At 41.2% G+C, this 12708-nt stretch overlaps 2 protein-coding genes across 3 annotated transcripts; one reads left to right on the top strand and one right to left on the bottom strand.

Annotated features, from left to right (window-relative positions):
• The first annotated feature begins 1162 nt into the window (after positions 1 to 1162).
• On the top strand, positions 1163 to 6481 carry p2rx3a (purinergic receptor P2X, ligand-gated ion channel, 3a). Of its 2 annotated transcripts, XM_061270033.1 has the most exons (13): positions 1163 to 1294; positions 1353 to 1522; positions 2098 to 2233; positions 2324 to 2395; positions 2883 to 2952; positions 3248 to 3344; positions 3428 to 3505; positions 3578 to 3719; positions 4002 to 4138; positions 4204 to 4297; positions 4502 to 4567; positions 4649 to 4726; positions 4805 to 6481. In XM_061270033.1, exons 2-13 carry the CDS (start codon positions 1398 to 1400, stop codon positions 4943 to 4945), a joined length of 1236 nt encoding a protein of 411 aa, XP_061126017.1. In that variant the 5' UTR covers positions 1163 to 1294; positions 1353 to 1397; the 3' UTR covers positions 4946 to 6481. The 2 variants fall into 2 exon arrangements, with proteins under 2 accessions (XP_061126017.1, XP_061125925.1); XM_061269941.1 differs by having other exon boundaries at positions 1239 to 1522.
• Positions 6482 to 7275: 794 nt separating this feature from the next.
• zgc:113229 (uncharacterized protein LOC550612 homolog) lies at positions 7276 to 12338 on the bottom strand. Its single transcript, XM_061269802.1, has 7 exons — positions 12078 to 12338; positions 11117 to 11893; positions 10929 to 11053; positions 10085 to 10478; positions 9641 to 9749; positions 9382 to 9557; positions 7276 to 9069 (listed from the first exon to the last, which is right to left on the bottom strand). The coding sequence occupies exons 2-7, from the start codon at positions 11891 to 11893 to the stop codon at positions 8824 to 8826; spliced, it is 1827 nt and encodes a 608-aa protein (XP_061125786.1). The 5' UTR covers positions 12078 to 12338; the 3' UTR covers positions 7276 to 8823.
• Between the last annotated feature and the right edge of the window lie 370 nt (positions 12339 to 12708).

Below are 12708 nucleotides of genomic sequence, written 5' to 3'. Positions count from 1 at the left end.
ATGATTCACTTTCTGGTTTGGGCCGAAGTGTTAGAAAATAGGCAGAAAATGTGATTGTTTTCTAAAATTAAAGCATTTTTAAAAAATGCAACACCAAGATACCAATCTGCTCCATGGAGGACAAATGCAATCAGAACATATTTTCGCTTGAACGGATGAAATTCTTTGGACTTTGATAACATTCAGTAAAATAAAATAATAAATCATGTACCATTACAAATCATTTCAGTTCAAAATTGGCAATTATGGCCCTAATTCCCCTTACGTTGAATGTTTCACTCTGATGTTCAGACCACAGCATTTCTTTCCATCAAGGGGTACGATCAATGTGTAGGCATGCTCATCTCGTAGGCAGTCAGAAGTTGCACCACCACAATGGCTTTCCTCATTACCAAAGAAGACATACCACCTTCGTTTTCATCCGGGCTAAAAACGAACGAATTAGGTTCCACTCGATCTACAACAGGAAGTCTAATGGTCTACATTTGGGATCTCGGCCACCCACGAATGGCCAAGTATGAACATGTATTTGGTCATGGATCACATTACAATGAACTGACCACAAACATAATGGATCCACTTAAGAAATGACACTCCAATTGAACACACACACACTGTCATTGCGTGACCGCATTATCTCAAGCATTAATGCTGCCAAATGTATTGAGAAGTGGTCCTATCGTATGTCGCTGTTATTGGCAATTATGCTACACTTTGAAATGTATTACAATGCATTTAGAATGAGGGCTTGGAATCCAATTTATTTGATTTGTACTTTATGTGATGTTTAACACTCGGTCTCCCAGAATTCTGCAACTACTAGAATGACCATAGCAGTCATTTTGACTGCTCCAATATTATTTTATATTTTTATATTTTATTATTATATATGATTTGTATTAAAAAGATGTACACAAAAGGCTTGTTCCTATTTACAATTTAAAATTCTGTGAAAAACCTTTCCTTTGCCAAAATAATTCAACCATGTAAACCATGTGGTTTATTTTAAAATCTTTCTCGGACAACATGATGGTGGCACAAGTGCACCCTAGGCTGCCCACAAGAAAGGGCACTCTATTATTATTATTATGTGAAACCTATTGAACAAAGTCTGTTGTCTGTTGTGCAAATGCATACACTGGCATTGGGGGTTTGTGGTAAATGGAAAATGAGAATGAGGACAAAGAGGGAGGGATACTTTCATTCCCTCATTTGCACAGAGGAAGGGGAGGTCCAGCGATGGAGTAGCAGAAGAAGTGGGACAACCATCAGCCACATCTTCAGCTGAGCCCAGGTTAGTCTTGAACGAGAAGTCCGTTTGTAGCGAGCCAGTTCCCTGATCTTTTCCACAGAAATTTTCCATTGAGAAGTGAGGGTTGGTTTCCAGCAAGACCATCATGGTGTGGGGCTGGGTTACGGACTTTTTCACCTACGAGACCACCAAATCTGTGGTGGTCAAGAGCTGGTCTGTGGGCATCATCAACAGAGTCGTGCAGATCTTCATCATCGCTTACTTCATTGGGTGAGTGATTGGGGGCAGGTCACTCGGACCAGCACGTTCGCAGAAAATATGACCTTTCATGTTTAAAAATAATATTTGCATTGCGACGGTAGTGCAAACTGTGACAATAGCATTTCTTTTTACTTGACAACTATGACATAATTGCTTAAGTTTAAAATGTTTTTGGAAACAAAGAAAAAATGATCAGACAAGAATTGTCTCGTTACCTTGATTCAACTTTTGCCAATTACCAAAGTGTTATCATACTACATATTTCTAAATACTTCTTTGACTGCAAATATATGCAAGATTTCTTTGGCCACATTGGAAAGCACAGAAGACAGCTCTCATTAATTGACATTTTGTACCAATTTTCTTTCGGTTGTTTTTTGGGAATGTGGGAAGAAACTGGAGTTCCCAAAATTTGCTGGGATAGGATCTAGCTCACCTGCAAATTTTATGAGGAGTATACATGCGCTAGATAGGCGGATGATTGGATTAAGTCAACAAATTTTAATCAGTCAAAGTTTGTGACATCAGTGGTGTAGTTATAGTAGTGGTAGCGTTGAAACATTGATTTTAAACACTCCATGCAGCTGGGTGTTTATCCACGAGAAAGCCTACCAGGTGTCCGATACCGGCATAGAGTCATCCGTCATGACTAAAGTGAAGGGCTTCGGCTACCATCAAAACCGCACCATGGATGTGGCCGACTACGTCTTCCCCCAACAGGTATGACGAGTTTGACTTTTTTGCAAAGGCAAAATGTTTGTTACCTCATCAAGTATTCTCATTGGTGTGTGTGTGTGCGTGTGTGTGCAGGGTGCAGCTGTGTTCTGCATCATGACTAAACTTATCATCACGGAGAATCAGTTCCAAGGAAAATGTGGAGAGGTGAGGCAATAATTTGTTTTACCATTGGAGTGTTTTATATTTCGCACTCTTTGGGAGCCACAAGTTGTGCGATGAACCCAAACAGGGAATCGAGTGTATCACGTAACACAATAGTCCCTTTTTTTTTATTCTGTCTACTCACGGCATTGTTCTCCAGGTTATGTCTCATGAGTGTGATTTATATAAAAACACTGGTCAACAAATTTTTAGGGGAACCTCTCAAGTCAAAAATAATACCGTCACTGAAGCATACCATTGGCAAAGGAGAACTTTCTAGTGGAGAAGTGAAATAGACGATTGTGCAGCATAGATTTGAACGGTCATGAAAGCATCTTTGTTCTGCCTAAAACATGATCAGCAAACCTGTACTAAATGTTATCATCAGAGATGCAAGTGAAATTTTCTTGGATTAATTTTTAGAGCTGGTTCCAAAGCTTCTTCTCATTCAGGTTTTCATAATGTCATCATGCTTCTTTCCATGTTTCAGATTGGGAATAGCTACAGCTGTGACACAGACGACGACTGTGAGCAGCATATCGATTCCGTCCTTACAAACGGTAAAAGACATTTTCTTTTTGTGGAAATGATGACAGCAGAACCTCCAAAATCAAGCCCAACCGGTTCTGTGATCCCAGTTGGCTTTCAAAGATGTTCTAATTTCAAGACAGATTTCCCTTGGGAAATTTTGGGACATGAAATTGTTCCAGCCTCAAATTCTTGCACAAATAAAACGGTTTTGGTTTGATCTTTTAAAGTTTTTTGTTGTAGTTTTAAAAGCACTAGCAAGATTTGAACATAGGCTTCTGTCGTCTCACTTCACGAATCCCTCAATTCCCCCCTCTGATGCGCCAGGGAAGATTACTGGTTTTTGTCTTCACAACGATAACAAGTCCAAAGGTCAGTGTGAGGTGGAGGGATGGTGTCCCGTGGAGAATGACAAGATTAAAATGTGAGACATATCTCTCGAATGTGCTAGCTAGACTGTGCGCTTTGCTCTCTTCTCATCCTCCTTGTGTCCTCATGGTTCTGCAGTGAAGCAATGGAGGACGTGAAAGACTTCACGATCTTCATCAAGAACAGCATCCGTTTCCCTCTCTTCAACATCACCAGGTAGGTTGCATTCGTTTGTCGCACAGTATATGACTTTTTACATCGTAACCGACTGGAGCATTTCTCCCCCAGAGGAAATTTTCCATCCAACATGAAGTCTGGTGAGATAAAGAGGTGTAAATACAACCCCGACACCAACCCCTTCTGCCCCATCTTTGTTGTGGGGGACATTCTGGAATACACTGGACAGAATGTGACCAGCCTGGCGACAGAGGTCTTCCTCAGATTCATTCTTTGATTTTTCTGGGGTCAAATTAAGCTCAGTGAAAATGTGGTTAGCATATGCACATTGCATTTGGGGTTTGAATCTGGACTCCGGCCTTCCTGTGTGGAGTTTGCATGCTCTCCCTGGGATAGCTTTCTAAAAATTATTTTCCTCCACGTTTAAGGAAACTGCTTTATGATGTTTTATGCCATATGTCGTGTATTACCCGCAGGATTTATCTTGTGTTGCGTCTAACTTCTCTGCCTCTCATGATTTCATTAACTTTTCCAGGGTGGTGAAATTGGAATAAATATTGAGTGGAAGTGTAATCTCGATCTGGACATTGATTATTGCGTGCCCAAGTATTCCTTTACCCGACTGGATGCTCCTTTTGTCAAAAACGCCATCTCCAAAGGTTTCAACTTCCGGTAGGTTGCTCATTCGCTCATCCCGCTCCGTTTCATTCCCTTTTCTGACGTTTCTCTTTATGTAGGTTTGCCAAATATTTTAAGACGCTGAACGGTACTGAATATCGGACATTGCACAAAGCTTTCGCCATCCGCTTTGATGTCATGGTCACCGGCAAAGTGAGTCAGTTGATCACCGTGGTTTGAAGTAGCACTGTGCACCGGAACTGTATGCAAGTACTTTGTTGAAGTAACGTTGACAGAAGAAAAGTGCACTACTTACCTGATTATCCTCCCCGAGATTATTTGTGTGCCCCTCAGCAGTCCTAGAAACGATAGACACAATTTTGCCGAGACTTTGATTTCCTTATTTTCTGGTTTTAGGCGGGAAAGTTTGACACGGTCCCAACATTAATCAACTTGGTCGCTGCCTTCACTTCCATTGGACTTGTAAGTTTCCAAATCATGAAAATGATCATGTTTTTTATTCAGTGTTGCCATTATCTTCACTTGAGTTTCTGTTTTTGGCAGGGTACAGTTCTTTGTGACCTCATCCTGCTGAACTTCCTCAAAGGAGCAAAGCAATACAAGGCCAAGAAGTTTGAAGAGGTAAAAGCAAGCATGACATTGAGCTCACAATCGCCTGACATCTGCGTTTTGTAACTTTCTTTCCACCTACGTCTTTAGGTGTCGGAGGCTCAGATAGAGGCTCAGATGGAAGCATCCCTCGCTCCGAGCCCCAGCAGCCAAATGTCCATCAAAGAAGTTATGAAACGCTCCTGCGACTCTGGAGCCCATTCTCTGGCCGCTGCTGATCAGCCCGTTTGACACAACCGAACCTCTTGCTGTTCCCACCAATCATTAAGCCTTTTCGTGACTGTGGATCCTGCAGATTTTGTTCAATAAGCTTAAGGAATTGTGTAAAGACGGACTGCACTTTACGGAGTATCTATGATAAGCAAATCAAGAAGTAAACATGCAAGACCAACGCCCGCAGGATTTTGCCCTTTTGGTTGGAGGTGTTTCTAGTAATGAAACGCAGAGGGGAAACATTAATTAATCGTTAAATCATGTTTTTAATTGTTAACTCACGCAGAAGAACAAACTTATACACAACGTCAATGAGCCATCCAATTTTCTAACACACTAGATGAACCAAACCAAAATTGTACGACAAAACTTCAACTCACTGAAGCGCTGAGATTCAGTGTTGGAAAAACAAAGATAAGCTACAGAGTTATTCTAAGTTAAAAGAGAACTCAAATTTGAAAAAACATTGCAATAATATGCCCCCACTATTCTAAGCACGGTATTCTGATTGTGTTGGTGGAAGAAAACTTTAGCAGATGAATCCACCCGTTTTTCATCCATCTCAGAGGGCAAGCAGGCAATTTGACAATTGACCGCCCTCTGCTGTCGACTGACCTTAACGTCAGTGCCCTCCGACTTGTAAACGTCACGCAAGCAAACCCAAAACAAATGCAAGCCGTACAGCACAGGTAACAAAACTAAAATCACACGCACATAATTTATTGTAAAGTATTGCAGTAACATGAAGTGCTTTTCCAGTAGCACCTGTATATCAGCATAACCGATTTTTCGCCCTTTTGGTTATGAACCCAAGCAAACTCCATGCTATGACAGCTATCTCTTGTTTGCTTTGCTTAAATGAGTCATTATAAGAAGCAAGGCATAAAACATACTTGCAGTAATTCCTCTTTTCGTGGCACAAAATAAATATTGCGTGTCTTTGTCCTCATCGTTGTTTGGACATTGTGACAGATATACACAAGAATGAGCTCCCTCCACTTCTTTGAACTGTGCTTGTATGTGTGTGTGCCTGTGCGTGCATGAGCGTGCCAACTTGAGACTTGAGATTTCCAAATGGACCATTATTAGTCGCTCTCTGGTCAATCATGGGCCCTAATGGACTCATGTGAATTTCCCTACTTTGCTGAGTAGAAAATTGCATTATCACAAGGAATTTCTGTTTATTTGTCACATCCACAACTTCATTTCAGATAGTACTAACATGATTGTGTGTTATAAACACACGGAAAATGTTGAAATGGAGACGGGCTCCTTTCACCGTGGCTATTAGATCAACTAAGATGCTCTCTATGGCTCTGATTGGGATTGAGCCAAGACAGTGACTGTGAAGGGAGGAGGCCTCTGAAGAATTGACAGCTGTTAGCCACAAGGTTTGATGCACTCTTCTGATCACAGCATTCAATATCATGCATATAAAGGAAATGACAGTACCATTAAGTACTCTAACTCACTGAATGCTTTCTCATTGTCACTGAAACCAATCGGAAAGGCATGAATACAAATGTAAACAATCTTGGTTATTTCGAGCTTAGGTTTCCGTAGTGGAGCTTGGATTGTAGCTGGTCGTAGTCTTTTAAAGGGCAAGGAGCTACGTTTTAATATGCATATAATATCCAATTAGCATATGAAAATGGATAAAACATCTTATTGTGAGGTAAAAGAACTTGAGTTTGTAGGGCCTCATTTTTAAAAGATTATAGATTGATAATAAAAATCATGATTAACAATCAAAACCAACGATGCAAATGTACCCAATAGTTGTACTTTGCTGTCTTTGGGAAAGAAGCATCTTTCACTCAAGACAATGACTACTTGCTGCTCCTTGTCCGTCCGTCTGTACTTTTTTGTATCCCGCCTTTACTCATTAGCGTTGCACAACTTGCAAGCGGGTAAGCTGGAGTCAAGCCTATGGCAGCTGACATTTGGGCAAGAAAAGGGGTGCACCCTGAACTGGTTGTGACGTAATCACAGGGCACAAAATGACACCCACTTAAAATAATGGTTTAAATCGCAGGTGTCAAACTCCAGGCCCGGGGGCCAGGTCTGGCTCACAACATCCTTTTACGTGGCCTGTGAAGGTAAATCATAAGTGTATGTTTCGTTTCCAGAAAGTTGTCTTCGCTTATAACAACTTTGAGATTTTTCGAGATTTTTTTCTTTTGCCTTAAACATTTCCTCAGCGTGCTGGCCACTTCAGCTAAAATCTGCTACATCCTTACTTAAAAAGATAGATAGAAGTCAGAGTACTTCAATCTTTCAATTACCAAGTAACCTAATGAGTGCATAGCTTGTGAATGGTAAGAGTGAAGACTAACCCAAAAAAAAGCTGAGCAAAAAATACTTTTAATAAAGAAATAAAATTACAAGAAACAATACTTTCATTATCTCCATTAGAAATTACCTTCAACATATTGTAACATGGGCTGCCACTGTCATAATGATGCAACACTCTCAAAGCTTATTGGAGCTTTAACTTGTCCACTAAAATAACAATGACTCCTCATCCAAAAGAAAAAAACTGATATCGGGCAAACAACAAGTTCAGGTGGAATAACGAGTCCTTTTAGATTATAAAAGATGCTTGAGTTTTGAGATTTTGGTGAACAACTTTGTAATATGGACAAAGCCGCATGGCTGCGGCATATAGGTCACGTAAGTTTTGAAATAAGCGCCACTTTGGTGGAGGCATCCTGGAGAACCATTAAGGCAAGTCATAGTGCTTCCAGTATTGGTAGGCAAATAAAATTACACAAACCAGTCACTTGGTACCTGTTGTGACCCACTGCAAGACACTTGAGGGACAATTAAATTATATATTGCCCGCTTTTGTGTTACTAAATATTAGAAATGTCTCTTAGTATGTATGCAACTACAAATATTGCTCATTAATACTGGCACTATCAATCCAAACTGTGCATTAGTTTCAGAAAGGCCATGACATTGTTAGATTGTGGAAGTAAACACAATGAAGTGGTGAGTGTGATTTATACATCGACCAATCACGACATTATGACCATCTGCACAATATAATGACATGAGACAAGGATCTGTATAAAAAATTCTGTCTTTACAAAGCTAATTTTGATTGACGCTGACGGAGAGGTCCCTGTGATGTGAAATATGTCTTTAGATAGAAGAGTGCAATTATATGTTCTGTTTAATGGATGACTGGAATCGATCTTACCGGCTTTTCAAGCCACGATGAGAGGCTCAAGAGTTAACAAGCTTCAGGGACTTCCATCAAACGGGTGGCAGGCTCGTTCGCTGCATCACCTTCGCACTTGTGGGTTTAAATAACGACAATAAAATTTTCTGTTAATTATGTCATCAAGAGAAGATGTATTTTGGGTTATAGGCAACTGGGCCGAGTAATAAAAAGTAGGCTAACTGTAGCAATAGCTCCACAGTTCAGTACTACATACGTAGTTCTCTTTGCATGTTGTCAGCAATTATTTTCAAATATATGTACTGTATTGTATTACAAAAACAATTTAGGAGTGCACTTTTAATGGTATTTAATTGAATAATGTTTATCAATGCCGGTGTGAATTGCAGTGGTGTGGAATTGCACGGGATCATTTAGGAAGCTAGAAAGATGTAGAGATCACTTCACTGGTTCTTTTATCTCAAACAAGTGATTAACAAGTAAAAACAAAATGAACTTAGTACAACTAAGATGTAGAGGTATGCAAATAGATCGATGGATGCAATTCTCTGCCACTGCAAACAACCATAATAATAAACATTGTTCAGATAATACCTTTTTGTTTCTGTTCAAATCTATACACACTGCATAGTATTTTATTAGATCCCATAAATAGGTGTGTCAACGTGTAGTTTAAATAAACGAGTACAAGACAGGTTTCACTGCATGGCTATCTGTGTTTCTTGCCACTGTTCCTTTTCTTCAGGGCCCGTATCCATGCAGGAAGAGCAGGTCGACGTGTCGGCTCCTCCTTCTTTTCCTCTGCTGCTGCATGCTCCTCATCGTCCACTTCTTCTGATCCCAGTTCTGTTCCGTATTCGTCCTCTGAGTCACAGATATCCACATTCACATCAAGCGGTGGAATCACCTGAACTGTCTCTGCAAAATGAACTCGCCGGTTGGGCTCCACTCGTCTCTGAAGCAGAGGAAGAGGTATCCAGTTGAAAAAAAAAAGTTTGAAACCACTTATTTGTCAGTGCATTCTGTCACATAGTACATAAGAGCAACAAAATGAAACCAGAACCTGAATATGGCCTACTGCTAGAGCACACAATAAATGCCTCCACACAACATTTACCATGAGCCTTAATTTCTTTTAATAGTGTCACCATACATTTCGTAATGCTATTGTGGATGTGCATAGAGTTTTAATAATTGAATAATTTTGTTTTGTTTAGTGACAAATAGCGAGATTCGCTGTGGGGTACTCCACCTCCGAATTCCTTACCCTTTTTCTTTCCGAAGAGAAATCTGAATTGGTGTGTCTGAGGACTCCGCGGGGCACGGGACCACAAGGAGGAAAATGGGAGGGAGCAGGAGATGCGGAAGATCTGTTTGGGCTCAAGAAGGGTGGGGTGTCATGCACCTCTGCATCGCCCATCTCATGGCTGTTTGGCAACTTCTCTGCAACAAAAGAAAGACTACAGTTCCCACCCATAACTTACATCCATCATATCCTTACTCCTATATATGATTTCAGTTCTGACCTTCCAGTCCTTGTTGTTCCTCTCGTCTGGGGCTCATCTCCGCTGATTGATATTGTCGCTTCCGGTTGACTCGGTTGGTCGGCGGCGAGTCATCTAGAATGTCTGCACGCTGGAAGATAAGCGTATAGGATGCAAAATATTATTTATTCTTACATTTGTTCGGCAATGCAGTGATTCCCAACCAATGTGAGAACTTATTAGGAGTGTCCTGAGAAATTATGCAGATACATGTCATTTTTCTGAACCTGATTTACTACAGAATACCTTTATGCTTATCTGTCTATCTGTGTAGTGACAAGCAGAACAATGAAATGCTGGCCCACAACATGGTAGAGGGTACAATGTAAAGAATGTGCCGCGGCTCAATAAAGCTTGACAAACACTTTGTTGCTATATCATTCATTCTTGTTGGACTGCACCATTAACACTTCAGTGGTATCTAACCTCAACAGTGGAAGTTCTTGCTCGTGGGAGGCCCTTCTGTTGCGTTTGGGTTTGACCTTGTTCCATTGGCTCTGATGGATCAGTTTCACTGTCCACTGTGCTGTTCTGCGTAGGTGTCTCCGGGGAATTCGCTCTGACGGGAACTGGCAAGTTACTACTGCTGAACCTCCTCTGCCTGTTCAACCCTCCCGACTGGTGGCTAGCAAAAACTGACGGACCATTATGATTTTGTTTAGGTGTGACATCCAGGCTACTCAGCGTCTTCTCCGCTGTTCCCTGGTCAGTTGAGGAGACCGACAAGTCAGCATTAAGGAACTTGGCCCACTCTTGGCCCGAGACAATCTCCTCCAGCAAGCTGCCTGAGCTGAAGGCAAACTGAAAGTCGTCGCTTGATCTGAAGGAAAAGAAAATCAAACTTGAAGTTGCAAATGCAAGACAATGGGCGCTTTCCTACAAACGTAAATGATAAGTCTGGTCAATGAAAGTGTTACAAAACAATGCAAAAACAACACATACCGAGCATTTTCATTTCACTCATTATCAATTGATTGTTGCGCAATTACTTGGGTACGCCTGTGAATGTTGTAATTCATCCTGGCATTGAATCAATCTCAACTGGATTGTTCCCGTTGTTTTAGGAGCTTGTAAGTGACTAGAGTGTGATACACATCAAACACAACGACGGAAGAAAATAGCCCGACGATATAATCACAGTGATAATATGAAAACATTTCACAAACAGCGTACATATTTCGCTTTAGAGGTTCAGGATCCGAAAGAACTTTCAGCTAGTGTTTGACAGACTGCTGCAATCAATTCAAGTACAGTACTGCAGATTAATTACCTGACAAATGCATCAATCGCGTCATCCTCTGATGGCGCGGTGGGGTTTTCACCGCTTCCTGCCGATGGGAAGTTCCTTTCTGTGTCTTGATTTAATGTGCTGATAAGATGGCTTTGTGTTGAACTCTGGGGATCATAAAGAGCATTTTAGACTCGTGAGTGGAAATGAATTAACTATCTATAACTCACCGTGCTCATCTCATCCTCCTCGGACTCCTCTTTCCCTTTTTTGCCAGGCCTTTCCAGCCATCTCTCCTTGAGTTTCCGAGTCCATCTCCTTGCTTTGTTTTCTGATGATCGTTGGTTTCTCTTGGTCATGCTGCTACCTTTATGAGGAATCGTATGCATGTCTCTCCATTTAGACAAATCGCCAAATCCTCCATTTACAGCATGAAATGGTTTATTCCCTTGATTGTCCACAGTAAAATCAGTGCTTCCCCATGACCAGTCATGGACAATGTGTTGAAATCCACGGTCTGGCTCTTTATTTCTAAATATGTTGTCCTGTTGCACCCCGGTGTCCGTTCTTTCCGAGGAAGGTAGAGCGTTTGTCGACAAGTGTTGTCCTGTTGACAAATTGGAGATCTGAGACAACGTGATGTTCTTCGACACCTTATCGACACCCGTGTGGCTCTTGTCTCTTTGGGGCGGGAAGAGAAGGTGACTTTTGTATTGTTCAAAGCCGTGAAGTCTCTCTTCAGCTTTGGGGCTAAGAGTACTTTCCACAGAAGATACCTCAAATCTTTTTTCAGGGTCACCAAACACAAAGCCATTTGTAAGGGCATCACTTTGTTTCTTGCGGTTTTGGATCGATCCCACTCCATCTGTCGCCCATGTGGGGGCAGGGGCGAGCAGTTCACCCGGATGTTCTTGTGCATGCCTTTCTCTTCCAGGCTGGAGTTTCAGTCTCTCCAACATGGACTGCAGTAACGCCTGACTGTTTGGTGGATTGCTCAACTGAGACATCTAATTAAAAAATTGTAAGACATTAAGTCTCGAAGCGTTCATAGAGGACATGAAACAAAACACACCCATTACACAGTTCATTCAGAAAAGTGGTTGAAAACAGAGTAAATGTTGTTTAAAAGAATTTCTGAATGGTTGTTATCCATTTTGGACTCATTCCAGTCGGTTTCCATGAGTTCTTTACCTTTTTCTCAGACTTCTTCAGCAAGCATAATAAATCCACCGTTCCACAAGTGAGAGCTTCTTATCATACTCTATCTCAACCTGTGCATATTTTTTGCCCCTGATTCTTAGTCATTTTTGTCGATATAGCAGCTGAGTCAAGCTCTGGTGTCCCAAGATTTGTCACGTTTGTCTTTCTGCACAGGGTCCAGGGGCTCCTCTCCACTCAAGCAGTCGCACGCACCCAGTGATGGGAGGAGACGCAGCACGTTCCTGGTGCTTGGTGGAACGCCAAAGCTGACTAACAAGAAAGACCGGTGAGGTGAGATGATTGGCTCTTGACAACAACCCTCATGCTCTCTCACTTTATTTTATTTTTATAGTTTTATCCATGCTTTCAGCTGTGTGGTGGAGAGAGCATCTCGAGAGCACCTATTTGCCTTGGGTGTTTTATATATTAATAGTAATAGTAATAATAAAATGTCACACAGTGGTGTGTGCTGCTTTGAGGAACAAAAAAATATAAATAGCTTCCTGGTGGAGTTGATTATTCGTGTAGAGTTTATAGTGAACTTGTGGAAACCTTAGTGAATGATTGACTTTAAAATGACATTAAGTTTGCCATTCATAACAGAAAAAAAGAAGTTTGCACT

Source organism: Syngnathus typhle, linkage group LG1 (assembly GCF_033458585.1).
Source record: "Syngnathus typhle isolate RoL2023-S1 ecotype Sweden linkage group LG1, RoL_Styp_1.0, whole genome shotgun sequence".
NCBI lineage: Eukaryota > Metazoa > Chordata > Actinopteri > Syngnathiformes > Syngnathidae > Syngnathus > Syngnathus typhle.
The sequence above is the reverse complement of the archived record's forward strand: the minus strand, read 5'-3'. Positions and strand labels throughout refer to the sequence as shown.